Consider the following 27,321-nt stretch of genomic DNA (forward strand, 5'->3'; position numbering starts at 1 on the left):
ATTCCTGAGAAGTTGGGGCCTAAAAATAAAAATAGCTGCTTTGGCCTGTTTGTGATAACAGAATTCTTATTGTCATTAAGGGAATTTAATTAATTAAACAGTTTAAAAAAATTTACCTAGAGAAAACATCATGAAAAAAATAGATAACTTAAAAATTTTGAATCATGAACTTGTCTGAGTTCCTTCCATTGTTGTGAACTTTGAAAAAAGCCAGATAGGCTAAACTTTTATTTGATAAACACTAGATTCTATGTTTTATGCACTTATGGCTTATTAACCCTTGTACTTCATTTGCCAAAAACAAGTGAACATGCATCAAAAACCTCTTGTAGTTATGGGTCTCTGGACTTGGAAAATACTTTATGACCCAGGCACATTTAATGTTTATTACTTCTAATGATAGAACAGACGTCTTTATCTGGATTGGTGAAAAAATTTTTAAGGGGATGGGGTGCCTGGGTGACTCGGTCAGTTGGGTGTCCAGCTCTTGGTTTTGGCTCAGGTCATGATCTCAAGTTCATGAGTTTGGGTCCCCCATCGGACTCCACACTGCTGGTGTGGAGCCTGCTTGGGATTCTCTCTCTCTCTCTCTCTCTCTCTCTCTCTCTCAAAATAAAAAGAAAAAAAATTTTAAGGGAATACTAGGAAAATTCACTTTTTATCATTGTCAAACCCTACATTTCTAAAAAGTAAGAGTTTGGGAGCGCCTGGGTGGCTCAGTCAGTTAAGCGTCTGACTCTGGATTTCAGCTCAGGTCGTGATCTCACAGTTCAGTTTGTGAGATCGAGTCCTTGTTGGGGTCCTGTGGAGCTGACAGCATGGAGCCTGCTTGGGATTCTCTCTCTCCCTGTCTCTCTGCCCCCTCCCCTGCTCATGCACACGCACACGCACAGAATGTTCTGTCTCTCTCAAAAATAAACAAACTTAAAAAAAAAAAAAAAAAAGTAAGTCTGTTAACGTCCAGCATGAGAATAAGTGGAGGAGCCTGGTGGTTGAGGACAGCTCTCTTGTTGTAGGACTCCTTTCTCGAGCACGACAGTCATGTTCATAAATGTTTCCTCTTTCTCTAGCAAACTATCTTCTCATAATGAATTTGTGTCTTTTGGAGCAGCTGCACAGACCTCTTCGTGCTTTTTTATCACCATGTAGGTCATGCACTATCTAGGCCAGTACATAATGGTGAAGCAGCTTTATGACCAGCAGGAGCAGCATATGGTGTATTGTGGTGGAGATCTTCTGGGAGAACTGCTAGGACGTCAGAGCTTCTCCGTGAAAGATCCGAGGTAGGGAGAGCGAAGGTTGGTTTATCTTTTTGGGGGCTTCTGTCTAACCACTCAGTCTCCATAGGTTATTAATGGTTATCTTTTTTTTTTTTAGTCAACCAATATTTAAGGGCCTATGTATGTCAGGTAGCCTGCGAAGCACTGAGAACAAGTCAGTGAGCAACACAGTCTCAGATTCTATGGCACTTAAAGGGTAGTTAGACAGTAGATGCGCTTCCCCATCTTAATCAGACAATCACACCAGCACAAGGTAAAATTATACCGTGGGTTAAGTGTTACAGAAAAGAGGTACATGCAGCTGTGTTGGGGGTGGGATTCAGGGTCTTAGGAGTCAAGGGAATGCTCCTTGAGGAAGTGGTTTGAACTGAGAGCTGAAAGAGAACTAAGGAGTGAGGGGCCCGAAGGAGAGTGTTGAAGGAGAGCTTCTGGCAGATTGCACGTCATGTGCAAAGGCCTGGGTGGGAGGAGCTTCCCGTGGCTAGGTTAGGATTCTGTGAAGCCATTGTAGAGAGAGGAAAGTGAGCTGGTGAGAGAAATGCAGTGTTGCCGGGCAGCTCGAGGTTGATGATGGGCCTCAAGAATCGAGGTAGAGGTCCTCTGACCTGTTGTGTGACTTTCTCCAGCTGCATGGGGTGTAAATGGTTGTTTCAGAGTCAAAAGCTAATAGGTAATTGGGAAGCCAGTTCTCTTTGGATAGCTTTATGATGACTGTTTCTTCTGAGCTCATTTTGTCTTATATTGGTAAGACTCCCTTCCTCCCCTTCCCCAATTAAAATTGTAAAAATTCCTAGAAGGAAGGAATGGTCTCTAAAGGAAATCTTGGGCTGTTAGCTAATTAAATAAAATGTAAATTAATTAGTTTTTTAATGAGGGCAAAGTAACAAAAGGGCTTGGGCATGAACATTCTTGACTTTTAAATGATTACAAACAAATCTATCCTGGGGGAAAAAAATATCTGCCTTTTTGTGTGTTATAGAGAAAGTTGGAAGGTCACATATCAGATAGACACATAACATCTAAATTGGAAAACCATGGGGTTATTAATTTTTTTTTTTTTGTCTCTCTGACAGCCCTCTCTATGATATGCTAAGAAAGAATCTTGTCACTTTAGCCACTGCCACTACAGGTATGTCACATCATATTTCTTCAGTGTGTGTCACAGCTTTGAGCTCAAGGGGGCAAATGATGGGAAAACGAGGATTGAGGTGGAAATGAAATGCTGTGTTGGCATGATCGAGAGGGATTCCTGTTACATAGAATGTTATTATTACGTTAATTTTTCATTGTGAAAAATTTCAAATATACTGAAAATAGATTAGTATGATGCCTACCTCTTAGTAATTGTTAACATTTTGCCACATTTGCTTCACCTGGACGTGCTTTTTTTTTTTTTTTTTTAATTTAATTTTTTTTCATCTGGACATACTGTAAAAATCTCTTAATTTTTACTGTCCAGTAGCCAGTGTATGTATAGTGACCCCCAGTTATCTCAGAAATATCTTTCACATTTGGCTTGTTCAGATCAAGATCCAGACAAAGTCCACACATTGCGGTTGGTTGAAACACCCCTAAGTGTCTTTATAAAACAATCCTCCTTTTATTTTTATGTCATTTATTTGTTGAAGAAATGGCTCATTTGTCCTGTAGAATTTCCCACATTCTAGAGGTTGCACATTGTATCCTTGTGATGTTGTTAAATGTCTTCTTCTATTTTCATTAAACTAGTAATGCTTGAATAGTTTCAAGTTTAAATTTTTTGCTGAGAACATTTCACGGGTGGTGCTTTGTACATCTGTTGCATCACATCCGGGTCATGTAAGGTCTGCTTGTCCCTCTTTCCGTGATGTTCAGGTTCTGTGGGCTCACGTGGTGTTACCCTGACCCATCTGTTATAAAGGTCCCCCGAGACCCTTTCACCTAATGGTTTTAGCTTTCTGGTGTATGAATGCCAATTTGCCTAACCCTTTGCTTGATTCTGTATCTTTTAAATACTGCCCTTTGAGTTTAAGTTAGTAGGTGTGTGCAGGAAACTGGCTGCTTTGGGGTCTGATGTTTGGTGTGTTAGAGATAAGTGAATCAGCTGTACATAACTGAAATGTAACCCGATTTCCCTTGCTCGTTGCCAAATGATGACACCTTTTTTTTCTCCATTCCTATGTGAAGCCCCTTCGTGAGCTTCAAATCAGATTTTGGGTAACATTGACCTTTGAAGAAAGCCCAAGTTTGTAATTCTTTTATTCATTTATTTATAATTTTTAAAAAATGTTTATTTATTTTTGAGGTAGAGAGAGACAGAGCGCGAGTAGGGGAGGGGCAGAGAGAGAGGGAGACAGAATCTGAAGCAGGCTCCAGGCTCTGAGCTGTCAGCACAGAGCCTGACCTGGGGCTTGAACTCACGGACTGTGAGATCATGACTTGAGCTGAAGTCAGACACTTAACCAACTGAGCCACCCAGGCATCCCTAGTTTCTTTTAGATTGGTTATCTTTCAGTAGTTCACTGAAATAAATACTGTAGTTGGAAAGAATCTGTTTCTAATAAAGATTTATGATTTAAAGTGAGAGCAGAGAGACTTTGCTTTCATATTGAAATGTGATTTTGAACTTACATTGAATTTTGGAGCCTGTTGACTTCATTGAACAATTTGCCCACTTCGCCCACTTCACCCAGCTGTAAATTTCTGTTGGGAGGAAAGGCCTTGTAAATAATATAGTGCTTTATTGAAATTCAGTCACTTATGAAACAGTAGGGCTTTTCTGGGATATTCACTGCAGACTTGAAATACACAGAGGATTTTATATTTGCTGATCTACTCTTTCGGTGGAATTTGTTTTCTGATTGATCTGTTCTCTGAATATCTAGAGTGGGTGTGATTCTCACTTTTTCTCTCTCTTTCTTGCACTTTCTCTGCAGCATTTAACATGCTGTGTATTAAGATGAAAATTTCTGTAACAGACATTTCAGATGATCCTCACAACAAGGTTGTGAGGAAGGTCTGGAGATGAAGAAACTGAGGGGTTTTTTTGTTGGTTTTTTTTTTTTTTTTTTTTTTTAGAATGAGTGATTTGTCCAAGATTAGTTGTCACTGACAGTTGGTAGAACAGATAATTTCTGACTGGCCAGTTCTTGTTCTTTTCATTGTGCCACACACACGCATTGGTGTCATATAGAATTTGCCCGTTAGTTTTTCTTAACACATTTTTCCTGTGAACATTAAATCTTTAAAACATTTTGTTTGTTCTTAAACGTGTGAACCTTGAAATAACTTCAGTTACGGAAAGGTAGTAAAAGTATTATAAAGAGTTCCAGATATTCTTTACTCAGATTCCCCAGATGGTAACATCTTATGTAACCACAGTATAATGTTCAAAACCAGAAAATTGCACCAAAGTAATTTTGATTGATTGTCTGCTCCGACTTGCCCTTGCATTCGTGCTTGTGGCTGGGCAGCTCTGTTGATCTTCATAAATGGAGTTACATGTGTTATATTTAAAAGGGCAAATGAGAAAAGTGCTTTCCGTGTACACCTTTGCAAGTGAGTTAAACCTTTTATTTTGATGGTTGCGAAATGCCATTAAAGTAAAGGTGGGTCTTTATGAATCATTTCTCCAAATCTCCACGTGTATACCGGTAAAATGAAATACGTGACAAACTTTGCGCTTATTTTAAAATTCTTTGTACTTTGTAGTTTTCCCAGATAATTTCTTTTTGCTTCTAAATGTTTTAGCCTAAGTAAGGTAGTAAGGTTTTAGAACTACAAATGACAGTAATCAGATTGCTTTATTAAAGAAATGCTTCATCCGCATTGTCTGATAATTGATCTTTGAAAACCACTCTGGTCAGAAAGTGCTGTCTCAAACTTCTCAGTATCTCCATTTACCTATAAAATGATTGTAGAAATAATGCTGTTTATAATTACAGTTTTGAAATTGTTTGCTTTGTGCAAAACAATTGAATTATCAGACAACTGTAGGATCTGTATTCTTTTCTTTTCTCTGGCAGTCTTTGTTACGTGAGGACGAGGTTTTCCGTAAGTGTTCTATCTCTGGACCTGATGGTAGCTAATGAACCCAACCCTTGGTAGACTTATTTGGGAACACTTCAGTTACATATAACCTCACAAAATGAGAGTTCTAGGTTATTCAGTTCTCGACAGCTTGTTTTCCTGTTGGCTATGTTTTCATCTTCTGTTCTGCTTGAAAAATTTCCAAGTGCTTGAAGTACATTTCTTTCAGACTTAGAATTCTGTTTCTCAGGTTACTGTTTTCTTTGCTATTTATTGCCTTTGAGAAAAACTTTATCTGCTTCCTCTTCCTTCTTAGGAAATGTTGATAGTAACTGGGGAAAATAAAACTTGTTAATTAAAAAACCTCTATATTCAGGTGGTGGGAATGTAAACCATGAAGTCATCATACACACTTAGAATGTAAGTTTACACGAGGTGCTATTGTGTACAAAGCAAATGGGGAAAAGTCCAGATTTGCAGATTTCATAACCCTGTATAACTTTAACAGTTGAAAACAAAAATTAAAGCCAGACTTTCTGTTTGTTTGTTAGTTTACAAGTTAGGCACATTTGCTCATAAGCACCTTTGGGAAGATACGGTAAAAATACTCTCCCGTTATTTTTTGGTTGGAATCACTTTCATATTAAAATTTGAACCCTTACTGTGGACATTTTTTAGTTATTTTTCCTTTTCTCCCAGATTACATTTTGGTAACGTATCTTGAATATAGCCTGTCTTGGTCTTTGCCATTTTTATCAGTTTTGATTTTTCCCTTTTGGATGAGAGCCTTGTCCAGCCAACATGGAGAAGTACATCGTTAGGGACTAAACCTGGCTCCAGGGTTGTTTGCTGAGGTCCTTTTTATGTGGAAAGAATGGTTATTACCAGGGAAGGTTTTCCTTTTGTTTTACTTGCTATCCAGATGCTGCTCAGACTCTCGCTCTCGCACAGGATCACAGTATGGATATTCCAAGTCAAGACCAACTGAAGGTAAAATCACCACACGGTGACTTCTTTTGTTGTACAGAGTGGCCCCTTCTCTGTACCTGTGGATCTTGGACTCCCAAGACCTTTCCCTGAATGTGGTAAGAATTTAATAAGAAAGGTTCTTGGGAGTTCACAGACCAGGGACAGAGTGAACCTTCTCTGTTCTGCCTATAACAGAGTTCCAGTCTCTGCATCTTTCTTTGGGATGTAGCACTTCTGATCTTCAGTTCCTCCAGTTGGATTTTCTTTGGGGTTTTTGTGTGTGCCTGTATGTGTGATGGTGTATGTACATAGGTGTTTGAGAAAACTGCTTTATTCGATTTTAACAGGCTTGCGGCAGTTAAATTCATGTCAGGCCGTTCTTAAAGCTTCCCCAGACCTGGGAGAACGTTATGATCATCTTGGTATATGCTGAGGGTTTCACATGTTTTCTGAACGATGCCTAATTTTGTAGTCTAGAGGCTTTAGAGCGATAGCCTGTTTTTAACAGTCGGTTTGGACCTTTTGTGCAGAGATTTTTTTCCCCCCAGTTTTGGGGTTCTCCTAGTTCTGCTCACAGTGGGTTGAGGAGAGGTGTTGCCTTTATTTGATGACTGTTGTGAACTCCAGAGATCTCTTTCTTGTGCGTAACCCATTGTGCCGCACACTAACTGGTGAGCCAGAGTGGAACTGCTACATCCCCTGGTCTCAGTCATTTTTACTGCACTAATACACATCTTTCCCTTTTTTCCAGCAAAGTTCGGAAGAAAGTTCCAGTTCTAGGAAAAGAATGGAAGAAGGCAATATACCTACACTGCCTACCTCACAACATAAATGCAGAAATTCTAGAGAAGGTAAGTTTTGGGTTAAGGCTATATACACTTATTTCTTTCTCTTTTTCATTTTTTCTTTTGTTGATGACTTCTAGAAATGGCATTTATTCATATTAAGCACTGGCTGTAATTGGGACCATTATATAAGCAACTCAAAATATAATGTACTTTCTTTGCATATGAAGTAGGAGGGGCATATGTCACACTTCTGTTTCTCATTCTTTTCTGAAAACTTTTTCTTTCCCCCAGTGACCATTATTAACTTTGAAGAGGATGGTAGTGCTCCTTTAGCAACCCGTGGTTTCTGGGCTGGAGCCAGTCCCTTCCTTTGCCTAGTGTGCTAATAGAAGATAGCTACACATTTATCAGTTTGCTGCCTGGCAAGTCAGCTGCCTTGGCCTTTTATTTTTTATTTTTATTTATTTTTTATTTTTATTTATTTTTATTTTTGAGACAGAGAGAGACAGAGCATGAACAGGGGAGGGTCAGAGAGAGGGAGACACAGAATCTGGAACAGGCTCCAGGCTCTGAGCTGTCAGCACAGAGCCCGACGTGGGGCTCGAACTCACGGACCGCGAGATCGTGACCTGAGCCGAAGTCGGCCGCTCAACCGACTGAGCCACCCAGGCGCCCCTGCCTTGGCCTTTTAAATCCTGTCACACCTGTATATGTTCAGTCTGGTTACAATTTTTATTTTTATTTGTCTGCTTGAGGCAAAGGCTAATTTTCAGAGAGTTTTGAAGTTTGCAAAGATATGTACTTAGTATGTTAGAGCTGAGAATGAGGTATCAGAAGTCTAGTAGTTCCTTTGTCCTTGGATGGTAGTCCTCAGCTCTTTGCCATCCATACTGGATATGCTATGGTCAAGTTAAACGAGTTAGTCGATATTTTGGAAGTTTCCCCCGTGCCCTGCTGTATAAAATATGTCCTAACATTTTTTCTACAAAGGTGTATAATGTCATAAATTACTCAGAGGTGTTTCATGGTCCGATAGTTTCTAGTCTTAGGCACCTGGCTCACACTTGGAGCAGTGGCAGGTTAGACCTCCAGCAACCTCCAGAGAGTGATGCTGCTGAAATTGTTTTCGCTGTTTAAAATTGAAACAATTTATCATGCAACTGAATTTTGGGCTGCCTGTTTACCTTGGAGCTTATTCTGTTCTGAATGGTATTAAATGTGTATTTTTTTCTATAACTGCAGGTCCTTGCTTATTTGCTACTCAGAAAGCTATTTGAAATATAAGAATAGCCAATTCAAGAGATTATATGTTGTTTGTGATGTAAACTTTGAGAATAAATAGCTTAGTATCCTCAGGAAAATAGATAGAAAGGACAGACTTTTTATATGTGGAAAGTATATTTCTGTTCTCTTTACAAGAAGTTATAGAGCTTGAATAGATGAGAATAATTTTAATATGGTGCCATCTCAGGAATTTGGGTTTTGATAATGCTAGTAATGAATAAGTAAAAAGTTGAACTTTCTCCTGAACTTAATGGGCAGGGATCATTATAATTTGTAAGTAGATAGGTAACCTTTTGTTCTGACAGAGATCTATTTATTACAAATGTTGCCAAGCACGTGTACCTCAGCACATTTAAACACTTGTGGTTGCCATTGGTGTGCCTGGTGCATTGGGAAGAGTAGAGGAGAGTGAGAAAGTAGGAAAAGAGGAAAGCACAGCAGAAAAAGATTGGATGATGGGAAAGAAAGAAAAGAAGTTCTTGTGGTAGCAACAGACTTATGTTAGTAACCACCTTGAATGCCATTTGGATGTACAAAGCAACATCTCTTACTTGGAATATGTGGGGCCTTCTTATGTTTTGGATTTGTAATATTTCTTGATTTTAGATAATTCCAGGAGAGCCCATTGATCTAGAAAGGACATACTTACTTGGATAACCTTGAGTTCAGCATTTTATGATGGTTGTTACCTTTCAAAACGTGAGTTAGTGAGAAACATTTCCTGAATACGTGGTAGCAGTGAGACTGCCTCGTCAACCTTGTGAGTGCGCATTCCGGTCTGGGCTGCCTTGGTTCTGTCTCATGTCGGACCACCAAGCCGCCACCATTTGCAGTTCAATGGATCGCGCCATTATCAGGCATCATGTGCTACAGCGAGTCATTCTTTAGTTATTGCTGTGGTAAGAATGTTTAACATGCGAATAATGACCATTTTGAAATCCTCTAAGAGCACTGTCGTTGTTTGGATGCTTTCAGAGTTTAGATTTCTTGATAAATGATCCATCTACTTCTGGTGTCATTACTTACCAATGAATGAAGCCTAAATAGGTTTGGCTCTGCCACTTTTGTACTGGATGTAGACATGTCTTTTTATCTGTCTTAGAAAGAGATTGTAAGTGTTACAAACCGGGTTTTGATTCTTAGTGTTGTGTACATAGTTACCGTTCTTTCCGTTTGACCGCTGTAGGTGAAGACTTCATAAAAAACTTAACCCAAGGTGAGACCTCTAAGCTGGACCTTGGGTTTGAGGAGTGGGATATAGCCGGATTGCCTTGGTGGTTTTTAGGAAACCTGAGGAACAACTATACACCTAGAAGTAATGGCTCAACTGATTTACAGACAAATCAGGTAAATGTCACATTTGAAGAGGAACTTTTTGTTTTCTTTTGAAAGAGTAACATTCTTGGTTGCTCTTGACCACACATTGCATTCTGTAAGAATTCTCATTCAGTGCCACGACTTTAAGCACCATCTGTGTGCGCCTGATGCTCAAATCTGTATCTGCAGCCCTGACCTCTTCTCTTAAATGCCCACCTTCTATATTCAGCTGCCTACTCAACACCTTCACTTAGATGATCTGACATTTAACATGTTCAAACCAGATTTTTCTTTTAATTTTTCTTTTTCCCCAAACATTCCTATCCAGCCTTTCTTTTTTCACACGTCTACCTTCTATCCAGTAATTCTAGCCCAATCCAAAGGGATATCATTGATTTCTTTCTCTGTCATATGCCGCATTCACGTTGTCAGCTCTTTACCCAAAACATATCCAAAATCTAACCCCTTTTATTACTTCCGGTGTCATACCCTAATGCGAGCCATAATTATTCTCTTCCTTCATCTTATTTTATATTCTCCATTGCACTTCTCGCTTTGTAAAACTGTTACTCTGTTTTGTTTATGTATCTCTTGTCTGTTTACCCCTACTGAAATGTAAGTCCAGGGCTTTCGCATCATTTACCACTCTATTCTGTTACCTGGTACTTAGAACAGTATCTGACACGTAAAAGGCGTTCCGTGAGCATTTGCTCAGTAAATGAATGGGTATATAATGGTGGCAAAATAATAAGTTTTCTTTTAGGAATATTGGAGAAAAGCAGGTCATAAAATATCCATAGTTGAATGTAGAAAGAAAGTTATATTTAAAGTTGTTTGGGAATTCAGAAAGAAGATTTGAGTTACTATCAGTATTTCTCATATTTTAATAAACATTATTGACTGTCAAGGAAATGATGTACCACAGTTAATAGAATGTCTTCTAGGTTCTCAGAATACCACCTTTGGAAAGGAGTTGAGGGAATGGATTCTATTTAGTTGAGCAGCTATGAGTCTTTAGCCTTTAAGCTCTTTAGTACCATTTCTCAAGTGTTATACTTGAGTTACTGTTAAAGTAGAGAATTCTTTGCCAGACTCCTTTATATCCACTCACGAGTTTATACATAGTAGATGTGAAGTAGATGTCTGTGGAATGAATAGATGTCCGTCGAAGAAAGAGGCAAGGTGTTCTTTGGAGATGTGTAGGGACATTGAGTTTTGGGTTCGTTTTTATTGGTTCAGCATCACTGATAAGCGTCTGACTATAAACCTTTTTTTCTACTAGGATATAGGTACTGCCATTGTTTCAGACACCACAGATGATTTGTGGTTTTTGAATGAGTCTGTATCAGAGCAATTTGGTGTGGGAATCAAAGTTGAAGCCGCAGATACTGAACAAACAAGTGAAGAAGTAGGGAAAGTAAGAGACAAAAAGGTATGTTTGGAAACATTTCGCCTTGTTTGTATCTACGTGTACCTAGCATAATCTGTTCAGGTCTGGTATCCCAACCCTTTTGTACAACAGATGACTCACATAATTCCCCCCCTTTAATTTCTTTTTTTAAAGTTTGTTTATTTTGAGAGAGAGGGCACGAGGGAGGGGAGAGAGAGAGAGAGGTAGAGAGAGAGAGAGAGAGAGAGAGAGAGAGAGAGAGAGAGAGAAAGAAAGAAAGAGAAAGAGAAAGAGAAAGAGAAAGAGAAAGAAAGAACTCTAAGCAGGCTCCATACTGTCAGCATAGAGCCTGACGCGGAGCTCGATCCCGTGAACCGTGAGATAATGACCTCAGCCGAGATCAAGAGTTGGATGCTTAACCAACTGAGCTTTTTACTCATTACTTTTTCATGTTTTCCTGTATCCAGTTTTAAGAGTCACATTAAGTTAACCAAGGCTGTCTTAAAAACAGAATAGGACTGTTTGGGTGAAACTCCTCCTCCTTTAGAAGCAATAAGCTGCCCTTTCCTGCTTGTCTGATCTCTCACTGTGGAGTTGTTTCTTTAGGAGACCTTTCTCTGCTAACAAGGCAATGTTCTAAATGGCCACAGCAGCCTGTAGGGAAAGAAATTCTTATTTCTTGGACATCTCAGTGTCTTTCATAGCCATTGATATGTAAATGGAAATAGATGAGTTCTCCCTACGTATTTTAGAGTTTAAATAAGGGGAAAGAAGAGAGAACTCCAAATACACATGGTGTGAGCACACCAAGATGAAGCATGTGCTCAAGTCTCAAAAGAAATTGGACGCCAGATCCAGTGTCCGACATCGACAAGATTCTCAGTAAACATTCATTGAATAAATGTAGCAAAACACATACCCTGAATAGGGTCATTTTTTTAATTTAAGGGATTTTCATAGTAATTTGGGTTCCTGAAGGATATGCTGGTGTGTTTGTAGGCAGATAGATGCTTAGGTCCTGCTAGCCTAGTTGTATGTTGGGAGCATTAGAAGGGACTACAAGTGGCTTGAAGGAAGACAGAGGGGACATTTGGAAACTTCCATGGAGAGAGGTGGGACTTAGAATACTTGAACTTGCATGAGAAAGTTGCTATACTGAGGTCCCTAATTGAATCATAATTGGTTTTATTCCATTTACCAGATCACAAAGTAGGGTGTTGTTAGAATTTTAAATTCCAAATTTTAAAATTTAGAAGACACTTCCCACATTTCTTGACTTTCTGTGTCCTGGTCCATGGGCATGTTGTTACAGGGCAACCAGAGTATCACTTAACTAGGTTTACTTTTGAATATGAAAAGTAAAACTTTGAAATACTTTGTTTTCATTCTTGACATCTCAGTTCCTTATTTTATATAGTACTCTTCACTTCCGTTTTCTCGTGTAATTCTGAATGCCTACCTAGATTCCCAACATAAAAAAATCACATTTAATGATTTGTAGCTTTTCTACTCTGATATTGTTTATTTTCATTAAAGTCATACATTTGGGCGCCCTCTTCTATTTGATGACCTTTCTGGGTACTTTTTAATCATTTCTTCTACTAAAGTTCTGGCTGGGTGCATCTAGAATCATTTAAGCTATTTTCTTTCTAAGTGCTAGTGATGGAGGCAGAATGTAGTTTTAAATTGAAGCTCTTCTGTCTTTTTTGCTCTCAGGTTGTAACCTCCTGTAAACTAGGTGAACCTCACTAATGAGATGTCTTTGCCCTCATAGGTGATTGAAGTGGGAAAAAATGATGACCTTGAGGACTCCAAGTCCATAAGTGACGATACTGATGTAGAAGTTACCTCTGAGGTAGGGGTATCTAGTAAAAGAGCTGTTTTGCACCCCCCGCGTCTCCCAGTGTGTACGTTCCAGCACTGCACTTGTGTTGAAGAAGGCCATTTCCCCCATTTCTATCTCCCTTTCCTTGACGTTAAGACATGTTGGCTTCTTTATATTTTGTTACAGGTTTTTATTGGAATTTGGAGAAAGGGTGACTTAAGTGCCTGTCTGTATGCCTTTCTCCCTGCTGACGAAATTCTTTGGACCTGATGCAGTGGACACACAGAGTTATTCAGAATAGTCCTGCACTGCTTTCCCCACTAGCCACCCCTCTGTAATCGTAAAGGTAGACTTATAAGCTATCTAAAATTCTTTGTCAAGTACAAAGATCATATTTTCAGTGCTTTGTTAGAAATCGACAAATGGAAAATGGCTTAATTTCCACACAGGTTTATATTCATGGAGGGCTAATAAATGAAAATGTAGTATTAAGCTGGAAAGGTAATAGGTATGGATTTGTCACCAAATGACAACTCAGGTTTAGACTCAAATGTATACTTTTTCTCTTTTCATGCTGGTTCCCCATTTTCCTTTTAGTGCTTCCCTTGGCTAACCCACCGTGGGAAGAAGGGTGGTGGGGGAAGGACAGGGGAGGAGAGTTTACAGTTTGCTGCTTGGGGATAGAAAAGTGGTATGTTGTCTTTGGTCGATCCTCCCCAACTCCTGGCCTGCCACTGTTGCCCTTATGGTAATTGACTGCAAATTATCTGTCTGCATATAGCTAAGTAATAAAGTAGAATATATTGGTCCGTTAAGGGTTCTTGACCATAACACAAATAGCAGAGATAAGTGTTTCCATCTTCATCAGACTTCTTTGGCTACTTGGGCCCAGAAAATCTATTAAGCAAATAGACTGTATTTTATCAAATCAAAGATGCCATTGAATTTAATAAGCCCTATTATTTTATGTACTACTAAAAAAGAAAAAGTGATGCCAGTTAGACTGTGACACACCATCAGTTATGAATTCCAAGTCTTTACGAATCCCCTTTGAGTGTCTGGATAGCATTTCAGATGAGATGTGAGGATCTTAAGCCGGCAAGAGTGTTGTGAGGCTCCCTGAAGACCACCCAGTTTAACAGATGGTCGCGTCCCTGCCTCTTTGCCCATGAAATTGAGTTACGACTTCTAAACTTGAAGTGTGTGGCCTTTGTTCTGAAAGTAATCAAGTCTGCCTGTGTCCAGTCATTGATCCTGTCAGAGCCAGGCAATTAGCCACATTAAATACCCTTGACTTGTTCCAGGTAGCTACCTTTGCATTAAGCAAGGCATTTAAAATTCATTGAGCTCCAGTATCTCCTAATTTGGTATCTACTAATTTGGGTATGGAGAAGCAGGAAAAAAGTTACGGGCATCCAAGGACAAGAACGTTCATTTTTCAGAGGGTATGGTTTAGGCGTATAGTTAGCTAGTGAGAGACCATGAGTAAATTTAGTAGTTTTCAAATCTCATTTTAATTTTAGCTTCCTTTTTTTGCCAAATTTTATATTTCTTAATTAGTGGGAAAGAATGAAAGTGTTCTCTTTGCTTCATTCTTTAGCTTCTTGCTCAGTAAGAGAGTTAAGTTGTACAAAGAAATGAACTAAAAAGAAGGCAGCAGGGAAAACCCAGCAATCAAAATTCCATCCAGATGAGATAGAATGCCAAAATAATGAATTTAACTTTCTTAAAGATAGCTATATAAATCTTGACTTGAAAATGGCGGTTGTGTCACTATCGTTGTAAAACTTGTCAAGACTTTCTTACACGTGGCTGTGGAATTTGCTCATATGAGAGGCTAGACCACCGATGGGGAATGTCCGGACTCTCACTAGCTTAGTGAGATGATGAGCCAGGGCCTACCCTCCCTTTTCCTCAGCTTCATGTTTGCCACGGAGTGAGTGTTAATTGGCTGCACTTGTCTTTGTAGGATGAGTGGCAGTGTACTGAGTGCAAGAAATTTAACTCTCCAAGCAAGAGGTACTGTTTCCGTTGCTGGGCCTTGAGGAAGGATTGGTATTCAGATTGTTCTAAGTTAACCCATTCTCTCTCCACGTCTGATATCACTGCCATACCTGAAAAGAAGGAAAATGAAGGAATTGATGTCCCGGATTGCCGAAGAACCATATCAGCTCCAGTTGTTAGACCTAAAGATGTGTATACAAAGGAAGAAAACCCTAAACTTTTTGATCCCTGCAACTCAGTGGAATTCTTGGATTTGGCCCACAGTTCGGAAAGCCAAGAAACCATATCAAGCACGGGAGAACAATCAGATAACCTTTTTGAACAGAGAACAGATACAGAAAACATGGAAGATTGCCAGAATCTCTTGAAGCCGTGTAGTCTGTGTGAGAAAAGACCACGAGATGGAAACATTATTCATGGGAGGACAGGCCATCTTGTCACTTGTTTTCACTGTGCCAGAAGATTAAAGAAGGCTGGGGCTTCATGCCCTATTTGCAAGAAAGAGATTCAGTTGGTTATTAAGGTTTTTATAGCATAGCTAACTCAGTGAATTGCAGAAAATATTAACAGGGCTAGGTCATGTTTCAAAATGTCAGTATTGAGCATCTCTACTCAGTGTAGCCCATTACATCTGTTTATTTATTTGGGTAAACATCTGTGTTCCCCAACATTTTTGCTTCTAAACTTATATGGAATTTGAGAATGAGTTCTTTAGAACTAGGTTGCCAGTTTGGGGGACGCTGTTAACATGAAAAGATACGTTAAAGATACCACTTCATTCTCTCCTCAAAGATGAGGATCTGGGAGAAAGCAACTGCCAGTACTAACAAAAATACATTAATTCGCTCACTTACCAAATTATTTGAAGATTCACTATTTCTTTAGTTAATTGTATTCCCCATTCTTTTTTTCTGTTAGGGAATGTTATTAGGCATTAGGATCCAAGGTGGCTATTAGAAAAATACTAAAGCTAACAAAAGAAATAATAATAAATTTGATTAGTCAAGGTATGTAATGCTATATAGATTGTTGCAGTCAGGCTGCACGATTCAGATAAGCGAAAAGAAAAGTCTTGAAAAACAAGCGCTTTCTCCATGTGTGCCTAGAACAATGGTATGGAGCATTTTTGCTAACATACTCCTAAAAGAATTTTGAAAAAGTATATGTAACCTTTTGCACATTTTACACCATGAGGTATGTAATTAACAGACAAAGTTTCCTTTCTGGTGAGTTGTAGACCTCTGAGTAGCCAGCCTAAGACAAGCAATGGAACATTTCTGTCTCCTTAGAATGTTTCCCTTGTTCCTCTTTCCAAGCAGTTCCCCCTCCATTTCGTGGCTCTCATTCTAGGTTAGCTGTCCTTTTGCACATGTTTAGTGTGACATCTAAATTTTAAAAATACCTTTAAATACTTAGAAAGGGTACCCTATCCAATATATTGTATATGTGCCTTAAAAACATTTTTCTCAAAGCCTTGGAGCTGTAGGTTTCGTTGATTAAAGTTATAGAAAAAGTCCTGTCATATAAAGTAGCAAAGCTGTTCTCATTTTAAAATTCATCAGCCAAATCAGATTTCACTTTCAGTCAGAAAATGTTTGACTTTATTTTTAAAAATAAATGCATTAACACATTTCTGGCACAACCGTCTCAATTACAGTTCTAAGGTAGGTAAGGCATAGAATTTTTAACCTAAGCTCCCTTTGCTTTACTCTGTCCTCATTATCTTCTGAGAATCATTCCTCTGGAGGTTTTTTGTTGTTCTTTTATTGGATGCCTCTAGAGGGTTTTTACATTCTGAGGCAATGCCCCATAGTAAGATTCTAGATGGGTGAGAGGCAGCCTTTCCTTTGGAAATAGGGAGTTATGGCGGTTGTGGAAAGGATAATAAGAAAAATGGTAGATCTGAAGAAGCCTTATCTGAGCACATTAATCTTAGGACAGTACAAATGGAAGTTGAAGACCTTTAAGCTGATGTCTTTATACCTATCCCTGCCTGCTTTCTCCATGGAAAAATCTTGAAGTATGCCCAGGGGTATGCATATGAGATTTTGGCGACGAGGGCCCTACAATTAACAAATTTACTGATCCAAAAAATCACCTGGGTTGCTTGTTAAAACAGCCCAAGTTTAAAAAAAAAAAAAAAAAAAAAAAAAAAAAGCCAAACTCAAACCCCCTCCCCCCACTTTGCCCTGGAGTTTCCATTTGAACGTGTGTTCCTGGAAGCTGATTCAAGTGGTCCACAGACCACACTTTGGGAAGCCCTGCCCTAGAAGGAAGGGTTTTCCCAGTTACAAGAAGTAGAATGAACAAGATCATTTTTAGCAGGATATTTAATTTTCTGAGGGGGAGTTTTGTTAAAAGTTGTAGAATTTTAAAACTAGAATGCACTCATATACTCAAGCCCCTGTTATTTTGCACTTGAGGCTAAATTTAAGGTTAAATGACTGTCAAAAGTCACAGCTAGTGATGCAGCTATTACTAGAATCTAGGTAACTTGTATTAAGTCTCTAAACCATGCTCACTCTCTTGTCATTGTTTGTTAAATATATAAAGTGGGATGCTTCTCGAATTTGGGGTAGCTCATCATCCTAAAATATTGCAGAATGTGACTTGCAGCCAAACTAGGACTTTAGAGAGAGTAATAACTTTTAACACTTTCTCCCCAAAGAAAAAGGCCCTATAAATGTCAGGCTTTCTTCTATAATCAGATGTCCTCCCACAGGGAGGACAGATAAAGGTGCAGAGGAGCCTGATCCATTGTCTCCAGTATTGTTCCTTCTTGGGGAAGGAAGTTAAGTTCCCGGCTCTCTCTAGGCATCAGGGACAAGGGTTTGTTTTCCTTCTAGAAGTAGAACGAGTCCTTTGAGTTGAGTGTTTTGTTAAACCATGGTAAATGCTCCACCACTCCTGCAATTTAAATGGCTTTTTCCCCTATTTTCTCTCAAGTACTACTCTCTTCATAATAGTTTGATAGCCCTCAATTTTGTTTGATTTTGCCAGTTCGGGGCTTTTGCAAATGGTAACTTAAAGGAGGGACAGGGAGAGTTGGGGATCTGCACTTGTACCCTCTGATTCCTCTTATGAAAAGTTGCAGGTTTTTTTAGAAAATTAAAAAATGGGAAAATTTTGTGTTTGTAGATATTTGATGCCAGTTTTGGTACATCCTTGCCTAGCACAGGATCCTCTTTTGCTACTCAGCTTTCCTTCTCCCCCTTGCTCACCTGGGTTTTATACTGTCCCCGTTACCACGAAATACTTTGCGTAGAACATCCCAAGCTGTATGTTTGAGCTGTGAGTGGTATGATAACCTGGACTCGGGTTTCCTGGATCTCTGATGAGAGCCGAGAGCCGTGGGACTGACTGCAGCTGTTACAGAGAAACGAGTGATAGCATCTGCGGGAGGAGGCAGCTGGTATTTCTCGGTAGCTTATCTGAAATCTGGGATGCCGCTTCCCCTGCACATTGTTTCCTTCATCCCGGATCCCGATCCTGTGCAATCACCCCTGGGAGTGTAGGATAGCAAGTAGGACTTGTCATTCCTTGGGGTAGAATGGGTGAAGAGTCCTACAAAGGGCCACGTAACGCTATCGGAGCAGTTCGTTACCTGCATCTTGATTTGTTTTTGGTTTTGTTCTTTTTTTTTTTCATGCTACTGCGGTACAGGTATATTTTACTCACTGCCGGTAAAGCAAGACATAGTTTGTACGTGAAGTCTTCATAGTTTTACTTCTGCCAGGTAAATTCCTAATTTCCAAACACTACTATTTATCTTTTAGTTGTATTTAGGGTGGACGGTGTGCTCTGGTGTTCTGGAAACAGTGCCAGTTTACCGCTCTTTTTTTAGCAGCCCGTCCGATTTGTCTCCTTTTCTCCCTTTTCACTCCCAGATGCTTGAGTGGAAATCTTGATTGTGAGGAGGGATCTCTTAAAGGGGGTGCCAGTGGAGTTTAACTTTTCTGCATCATGCCATAGATTTGTGATCAATGAAATCATACCATATTAGCACCAAATTTCTTTTTCTCTTTCTTTCTCTCTTCTTTCTTTCTTTCTTTCTTTCTCTCTCTCTCTCTCTCTTTCTTTCTTTCTCTCTCTCTCTCTCTCTCTCTCTCTCTGTCTCTCTGTCTCTCTGTGTGTGTGTGTGTGTCTTTGTCTTTCTTTCTCTTTCTTTCTGTCTTTCTAAGTAATCTCTATCCCCAATATGGAGCTTCAACTTCTGACTGAGACCAAGTTGCATGCTCTACTGACTGAGCCCAGCCAAGCGTCCCGGCATCAAATTTCTTATTTTAATTACCATTATTAATATTTATGATCAGGTTACCCTGGACAGAAAATTCAGAGCAAAAGTGACAAATCTTAAGAAACAGTGAATTTTTAGGTTACAGCTAAAAATGTCTCCTGTCTCATTAACTCCCTGTACTTGCACTGTACTTACAATATTTGCTATGCTTTTGTATTAAATACTTAAATCAGACTTTATAAAAATCTTAAGACCAATGCATATTGCCATTTTTTCGTAGTCCATCTATGGAATATCACAGGTTCTCAGTCCTAGGCTTGAACAATGGGTCAGCGTCTAGCCAAGCCAGCCTACAAACTGCCATGAACTTTTCTAATATAAGATGGAATCACTGCCAAGCATTTGAAATATGCAGTTGTGTTTTAATAATAATTTATGTATATTTAGGTGTATATAATGCTTTGTAGGACATTGTTTTATTTGTGAGAATTTTTAATGGTCAGGATCATTTGTAACCTTTTTTTTTTTTAATGTCAACTCAATGCAATATTTGGCTCCTTTGAAAAGTCATTAATGAGAAATTGGTGAATGCTAGATCTTGGGTTCTGCAGAAGTATTGTGTTATCTCTTGGTTCTCTTTAGAAAGGAGGAATCTTGTTAACCAGTTATTTGCCCGACCCCCCCCCCCCCCCCCGAGAGTTATGTGAACTTTGAACTATATGCCTTTAGATACTGTGAATCTGTTGTTTTCCATTTAGCCAAGTATCTACTTAAATTGTTCATCAGAGCCCTAAAGAAGAATTTACTTTGATGGTTCTCTTCATTCATGGGTGTGTATATATGTATGTACATACACTATCAAGACTGCTAATGCCTTTGCTGAAAATGGCTATAAAATAGGAACTAGCTGTGTTTAGGATCTGCACTTCAAAGAGAAAAAACCTGTAAGCTCTCCCCTGTGCCAAAAGCAAAATGTGCAATGTTTACAAATGTCTGGAATTTTGCACTGCTGTAGGGTATGCTGAGGCTACTTTGCTGGAATGGTCCGGAAGGTGATTAATGGAGTTGCAGTTCAGCGTATGAGGAGAGATACTGAGGGTCTACAGCTGAACTGAGGTAGTGGTTCAAGTGACTCCCTGGCCTAATTTGGGGACAGTTTTTCCAGACTGCTTTGGGACATCCTTTCCGTGGACAGAGCTTTCCTCGGTCACCATTGCTACATTCGTCCTTTACAGGAGCCGCCAGATCTCTTCTCACCTGTGGGAGATTGTATCCTAAGCATTTTGAGATCTTTTGATAGAATGAACGTGCAATCCCAAGTAATGCCATTACTGGTGCGTGTGACCTTGTTAAAGAAAATACAACCTTAAAAAACACTCGGGTTTACTGTACCTCCGTCAGAGCCTTTTGAATGACTGAAAATGTTACAGAGAAGTGTATCTGCAGCAGAAGTAGCTGATATATCTCTTGGTAGCTTGTCCGAAATCAAAGATGTTGCTTGTCCTGCAGATTGTTTTCCTTTATCCAGGATCCTTATTTGATACCTTCTGGGAACATAGCACAGCAAGTGAGAGTCCTCATTTCTTGGGGTAGAATGGGTCAGGGATCTTGAAAAGGGTCAAGTGCTATAGAGTAATTCCTGTGTCAGAACAGTCGCTATCATTCGGCAAATGCTTTCTTGAAAGTTGACATAATCACTAGAACACTGACACCTATCAGGACACCTAATGTCTTATCCTAAGGCATTTTTTTTTTTTTTTTTTAACAGCTACCTTGGCGTCCTACCTTTCCTCTTCCTTCTTCCCTTACTGTTGCTCTTTTTTCCTCAGAGTTCAAAGAGGTCTGCTTCTGGATACTGCTTTTATACCAAAGGCCTTCTGTATCACCCCCTGGGTGGTTGTACCTACAGTGATCCCTAGATAAGAGTCCTCTTTTCCAGTCAGTCTGGGGGAGTGTTTCTGTTGGAGAGTTAGGTGGCAGATTCTAGCAATCAGGAGGGGAAGCTGTGACATCAGAGCTACTGTCTAATAAAAAACAACTCGTAGTTTAGTTTAGGTTTCCTTTGTGTCCATGATGGGAGAACAGGGAGGGCAATCAGGGCCACTGTTGTCTCCGCACTAAGAGATTGAGGCCAGCCTTCCCCTTTCCTACAGGACTTTTTTCCCCTTCAGTTTGCCTTGCTTTTTCACTCCTTTTAAAATAATCAAAATGTCTCCTTTTGGGTTTTTTTCTTTCCTCCTTTTAAAAATAATAGAAAATGTTTTAAAAGGGGAATGAAATGTTTCTGGCCTCCTCAGCACTTGGCAAGGTAGAAGTTGTAAGCAGCCTTTGAACAGGACTCTGTCCTTAGTCTGTAGGCACTATTATGTGCCTTTTGGGTAGAGATAAGGAGTAAGATCATTCCACCCTCTGTGGTCCTGGTCTTGACCTTCTTAATCCTCAGTTTTTCTCATCTGTAAAATGAATACTTGTACTACCCTTTTTCTACCTCATAGTTTGTTATGGAGATAAAGGATGCGGGAGCAACCTAACCTGTAAATTGCTTTAAATAAGATGTTAAGAATTGTTAACCAAGCTCTGGGGTATGTATTCAGAATACCTCATGTTCTGGAAGCCGAGCACAAGCTCCTCTCTATGCCTGCCTAGCAGAGCCTATGTTGCTTCCTTATACCCATGCCTCTAGCCCATCTATTCTTTCCTTGCTGTGAAGCTCTTGACTAGAAAAGAGGCCATCTCTAGGTTCTGAGAGAAGTGTGTGTAAATTTGGATAGTAGATACAACTGCCACGCTATGGTCTTGATCCACGAAAATTTTCTACGTGCACTTGAGTAGGTGGCCTAAAATGCACTGCCAATACGCCGAAAACATGCAGTTTTCCAAATAACGTATCTCATCAGGTAGCATAACCGACAGGAGTGTAGCCAATGTGCTTGCATCGCGTGGAAGGAAAAAAGCAACTTCAAGTAACTGAATGTGGCCAGCTTAGTAAGTGGGGAAAGGAGACAGCTTCATGTGTTCTCATCTAGTCCTTTTAAGCGCCAATAAAATAGCTCTGTATCTTTTTGGTTTTTGCACTATGTAATGCTTTTAATCCCTGTTGATTCTGTTGTGCCTTTTTGTGTATTAAATATTTTTCGTTTTGCCGTTGTGTCATTATTGGGGAAATTTGTATATAACAGAATCTCACTTTTTGTTTTTATATGCAGTCTTCTGTCTGATTTGGGGACGGAGAGAATAGAATTTGCCATAGAAGTTGCTGTACTTAATCAGTAGTGACTTTGATAGTTTCCACCATTCACCTATTAGAGTATTGTATTTCATTTTTAGGTTCCCAGTCCTTCAGTTTCTTTTTAAAAAAAAATTTTTTTTTTAACATTTATTCATTTTTGAGACAGAGAGAGACAGAGCATGAACGGGGGAAGGTCAGAGAGAGAGGGAGACACAGAATCCGAAACAGGCTCCAGGCTCTGAGCTGTCCGCACAGAACCCGACGCGGGGCTCGAACTCACAGACCGCGAGATCATGACCTGAGCCGAAGTCGGACGTCCAACCGACTGAGCCACCCAGGCGCCCCAGTCCTTCAGTTTCTTTTCTGAAACTGAAAAGATTTTGCAGAGTCGCTTTGAACATTGAGCTAGTTAGGTCAAGTGGAATTTCCCCAACTATAGCCCTTGAGAATTAGAGAATGTATCATACCTGCATGTCTAGGGTGATTTGAGACAAGCCTTCCTTCTAGGCACCAGTCTGTACCTAACTCTTCTGAGCCCACGACTGTATTGCCTTGTCCGTCGTTGCTACTGGAGAGATTTCAAATGGTGAGGTGACAGATTTGCCTCTCCTGAGTTGACGGAGACATGCTAGGTGCAGGCTTCTATTTTGTGTTTCAGATTGGGGCTAGTTCAAGAGGTAGTGAGGGTTTGCCACAGAGTACACATTAATTTATCACTTCCATGCCTAACGTTTGCTGAGGTTTTTAGGTTGGGGGGATTCTAGCCCTCCTTGAAAAGCTAACGAAACTTAGGAAATTCTTATAAAAAAAGCACATTTTACGTTCATTTTCAGTAGCTTCATTGAAACCACTGGTCTGTGGCCCTCCTGTTCTGTTCTTTTGAGGGATATCAAGACAACCTGTCCACCAGAGAGCTTGCTAGCCCACGTTCTCAGAAGGTCATGTCCTCCCAGCTGGGACCGTTAAGGTGAGTGAAACTCAGGTCAGTTGTCCTGAGCTCAGGGCCACTGCAAAACAGACACGGATTGGTGTATGCTGCACAGCTGTTGGGGACACACTTCGTAGGCTGTCTTATCTAGAGTTATGTAATATGTACCTGTATGAGGAGCTCCTGGGAGTGTGGGGTGATACTGGAAATACTGGGGATAGTATTTAAAAATGAAAAAAAAAGGAGAAGGAGCATTAGAACCAAGGATGAAGCCAGTTTCCGTGTCCACAACCCTTTCCACGTTTTGTGACCCCTTTAAGGTACTTTGTATGGATTCCAACTGCATAACATGTTTTGTTTCCTGGATTTTTGCATCCTACTTAACCTGGTGCTGCAAGCTGAATCACTGTTGAATGTAGTCTGGGGCTAGAGTAAGGCGAGCTGAAACTAGTCACTGATTCAAATTGGCATTCGCAGACAAATGCCTAGTTGGTGCTTGATGGCTAGAATTTTTTTTTTAAGTTTATTTTTTGGAGAAAGAGAGCACAAGTGGGGGAGGGGCAGAGAGAAGGAGACACCGCATCCAAAGCAGGTTCTTGTGTCATCAGTGTAGAACCTGATGGGGGCCTCCAACTCGAGAGCCGTGAGATCACGACCTGAGCTGAGATCGAGGCAGATGCATAACTGACTGAGCCACGCAGGCACCCCCGTTTGCTAGACTTTGCACAAATCCACCCTCTAAAGGTATCACAAAAATCAGTGCTATTAGAAAGATTGCAGGTCATTATGGGTTTGGGGATGCAGGGATAATCTCACTACATACCTTCCCAACCCTGAACTCATGTGGTTAATACTTTCTTTTTGCTTTGTTTCCTCTTCAAAATAAAGCATGGGAGTTCAATTCGGTCAATAAATACTTATTTGATGTTAATCTGAGCCAGATCCTGCTTGGCACTGGGAATAGCACAGTGAATCAGGAAGCTCCCTCAGTTGCCTGCGGTCTGCGCTGGAGGTAGGGATGGGGGCAGTTTGCACACGGGCCAGGCAGCGGCAGTGGAGGAAGTGGCTTTGGTGGTTCCACGTGACCGGAGCCAAGGGTGTGATGGGAGAAGTGCCGAGAGACGGCCCTGGGGTGTGATGCGGGTGGGCTATGCCAAGCCAGGAAGGTTGAACCTTATCCTGAAGGCAGTGGAGAGCCATTTAAGGATTTTAAGCGGGAGTGTGACATCTCATTTGCATTTTGGGGAGCTTTGGGTACATTGTTGAGAATAGACTGAAGTGCCTGGCAGAAGCAGGGATAACAGGTCCTGGCAGCAACCTGGGCTGGAAACAATGTTCCTAGAGTGATGGCAGTGGACCTGGCAAGAAGAACAGTAGATAGCACTTACTGAGCGTTTAGTGGGTGCTGACTGGGCATTTACTAGTCCCATCGGGTATTTAAGGCTTAGAGGAAGTAAGTAACCTGTCTGAGGGAATGAACCTAACTGACAGAATTGAGTCAGTGGTTAAAACTATTGTGTCTGAGACAAAAGCCCAAAAGAAGAAGTATGGGGAGTTGATGGAAACCCAGGCGGAAGGGACGAAGGGACGCACTTCCTGAATGAATGCCTGGGGCTGTGAGGGAAAAAGGGAGGAGTCAGGGATGGCTTGGGCAGTTGGTGGATGGTGGTGCCACTCACGGAGATCAAGAATATGGTAAAAGGGTAGGTTTGTGGTGGTGGTGAGGTAGGAAAAAGTGATGAGTTTTGGACGTGTTGACTTTGTGCATATGAGAGATCCAAAGGGAAATGGAGACACCTGGGCTGTAAATACTAAGCACCTGTCACTTATCTTGTGCTTTGTAGGTCCCGGGGACGCTGTGCTGAAACTGAGGAACGTGGTCCTTGCTCTCGTGGCTTCGGGAAACGGGCTAGGCAACACGTAGGGTTAGTGTCGCGCGTGTTCTGTTGGGGGCACACGTGCTGCTGTGGGAAATACAGAAGAGGGGCCTGATCTAGTCGAGAGTTCAGGAACAGCCTCCTTGAAGAGTCGAGAAGCCGAGAGCTCAGGGAAGGACGGGGGTTGGGAGATGGGGGAGCATCGAGGTGAGAGCAAACAGGCAAGGGCCTTGGAGCTCATGGTATCTGGCAGACTGGAAAGTTTAGTGTGGTTGAAAGCAGGGAAGGAGAGTGCAGTCCCGCGGGGGAGGCAGTTGGTGGAAGGGTTTGAAGAGAATGGAGGAAGTCCGAAGCAGGAAGTCTGGGGAAGAGGAGAGAACAGACTAGAGAAACTTGCTAGGTGATTGCCTGACACTAGCAGGTCTCCGGACCAGGGCTCCTCAGCCTTAGCACGATGGACTTTTGGAACTGGGAGATTTTCTGTTGTGGGGACCGGTGTCCTGGGCATTGTAGCATCCCTGGCCTCTATTCACTAGATGCCAGTAGTGCCCCTTCCCCAAGAAAAACTGTCCGCAGGCACTGCCACGTGTCACTTCAGGAGAGAATTACCTCTGGCTGAGAGCCAGTAAGCCCAGCCGCTGAGCACTTCAGGAGAAAAATCAAACAACTTGCAGATTGCTATTACGACGCATTCACATCCCCAGCCTGGTCTCTCGGTTCTCCCTGGTTCTCCCGTTCCCCTAACAGTTGATGTTTCTACACTCGAAGATAGGAAGGAGAAAGTGAAGACAAGTTGTTATTTGACTTCTCTAAGTCTCAGCTTCGTCATGGGATAATAGATGTTAAGTCAGCACCTATGAAGTGTTCAATAAATGGTATCTATCGTCATTATTTCTGGGAGGGGCTGATAGGAAATGGACAGGCTGAACGAAGTTGATAGATGGTATGGTAGGAGTGGACTGAGAGCAGGAACGATAGGCCGCTGTGTTCCGAGATAGACTGATGTTCTTTTTTATTTTTTAAGGTTTATTTTTGAGAAAGAGGCAGGCAGAGCGTGAGCAGGGGAGAAGCAGAGAGAAAAGAAGGCATAAAATCGGAAGCAGGCTCCAGACTCCGAGCTGTCAGCACAGAGCCTAATGCGGGGCTCAAACTCACGAACCGCGAGATCATGACCTGAGCTGAAGTCGGACACTTAACCGACCGAGCCACCCCTAGACCGATGTTCTAATCAAGACTTCCAAGATTGTGATAGATGGTGTCATCAAATCATCTGCCACTTCTCTCCACCACGCTCCAGAGAGGGTGGGTAGTGCTCCGTGCCCTGGTGGCACCAGGCCTGTCCATGAAATGTCAGCGGGAATGAAGTGTACTGCTTCTGAGCAGAGGTTCGGGGGACATTGCGAGGGTCAGTCAGGGCTTCTTCCCTCAGCATGAGGCTAGTGCACCCCAGAATGAAGGCTGCCCTGTAGTCTGGCTCCACGATCGACGAGAACAGGGAGCAGAGCTGCGGCTGTCCTGCAGTGGGCAGAGAAACAAGACTTGGGGGGTGTGCTACTGACTTAGTCTGAGCGGACTGGCCCAAAGGTGGGCAATCCCAGGTGAGGGTAGGTCCCAGGCGTGGCATGGAGTGAGCAGTTCAAGCATCGCGGAAGAGGAGTTTTTTGATGTTGAGTTGGTCAATGAGGGAGGGTCCTATGAGGCTGGGGGTGTTGGATGGGTCATTCCTGTGGTGCTGATATCACCCAGAATGTTGGCAGGATTGTGGGAACCCAAAATCAATAATGAGTGAGCAAAATATCTGGAAGGTAAGCAGATGGCACTATAAAGGAGGTCTAAGTCTCAAAAGAGCAGAGATTTCTGTGTGGAGGGATAGTAGTCTGGGTGCGGTCGGGGGAGGCCCATCTCCTCTACTGAAGGTGCATGAGGTTTGGAGAAATGACTGCCAAGGTTCCTTGGGGGAAAGCCAGGTGTCTATCAATGATCTATTTGTTTTTGAGATAGTGCGAGCAGGGGAGGGGCAGAGAGAGAGGGAGACACAGAATCTGAAGCAGGCTCCAGGCTCTGAGCTGTCAGCATAGAGCCTGATGAGGGGCTTGAACTCACGAACCATGAGATCATGAGCCGAAGTCAGACACTTAACCCACTGAGCCACCCAGGTATCCTTTAAGGCTTAAAGAAACAGAGG

At 41.2% G+C, this 27,321-nt stretch overlaps 1 protein-coding gene and 1 long non-coding RNA gene across 3 annotated transcripts in view; both read left to right on the forward strand.

Annotated features, from left to right (window-relative positions):
* The window catches only part of MDM4 (MDM4 regulator of p53), a 37,043-nt gene extending 20,299 nt beyond the window's left edge, over positions 1 to 16,744 (forward strand). The window contains exons 4-11 of one of the 2 annotated variants that reach the window (XM_042975566.1): positions 1,150 to 1,283; positions 2,354 to 2,409; positions 6,211 to 6,278; positions 7,009 to 7,108; positions 9,516 to 9,676; positions 10,929 to 11,078; positions 12,811 to 12,891; positions 14,831 to 16,744. In XM_042975566.1, coding sequence (XP_042831500.1) covers positions 1,150 to 1,283; positions 2,354 to 2,409; positions 6,211 to 6,278; positions 7,009 to 7,108; positions 9,516 to 9,676; positions 10,929 to 11,078; positions 12,811 to 12,891; positions 14,831 to 15,403 — 1,323 coding nt within the window. In that variant the 3' untranslated portion in view covers positions 15,404 to 16,744. Of the gene's footprint in view, positions 1 to 1,149; positions 1,284 to 2,353; positions 2,410 to 6,210; positions 6,279 to 7,008; positions 7,109 to 9,515; positions 9,677 to 10,928; positions 11,079 to 12,810; positions 12,892 to 14,830 lie in introns of those variants that run through there. The other variant, XR_006213774.1, reaches the window with a different exon arrangement.
* A 5,922-nt stretch (positions 16,745 to 22,666) lies between these two features.
* LOC122235778 lies at positions 22,667 to 26,201 on the forward strand. Its single transcript, XR_006213811.1, has 3 exons — positions 22,667 to 23,298; positions 25,104 to 25,184; positions 26,161 to 26,201. It is a non-coding gene; the product is annotated as an uncharacterized LOC122235778 (long non-coding RNA).
* The last annotated feature ends 1,120 nt before the right edge of the window (positions 26,202 to 27,321 follow it).

This window comes from Panthera tigris, chromosome F3, assembly GCF_018350195.1.
Source record: "Panthera tigris isolate Pti1 chromosome F3, P.tigris_Pti1_mat1.1, whole genome shotgun sequence".
Lineage (NCBI taxonomy): Eukaryota > Metazoa > Chordata > Mammalia > Carnivora > Felidae > Panthera > Panthera tigris.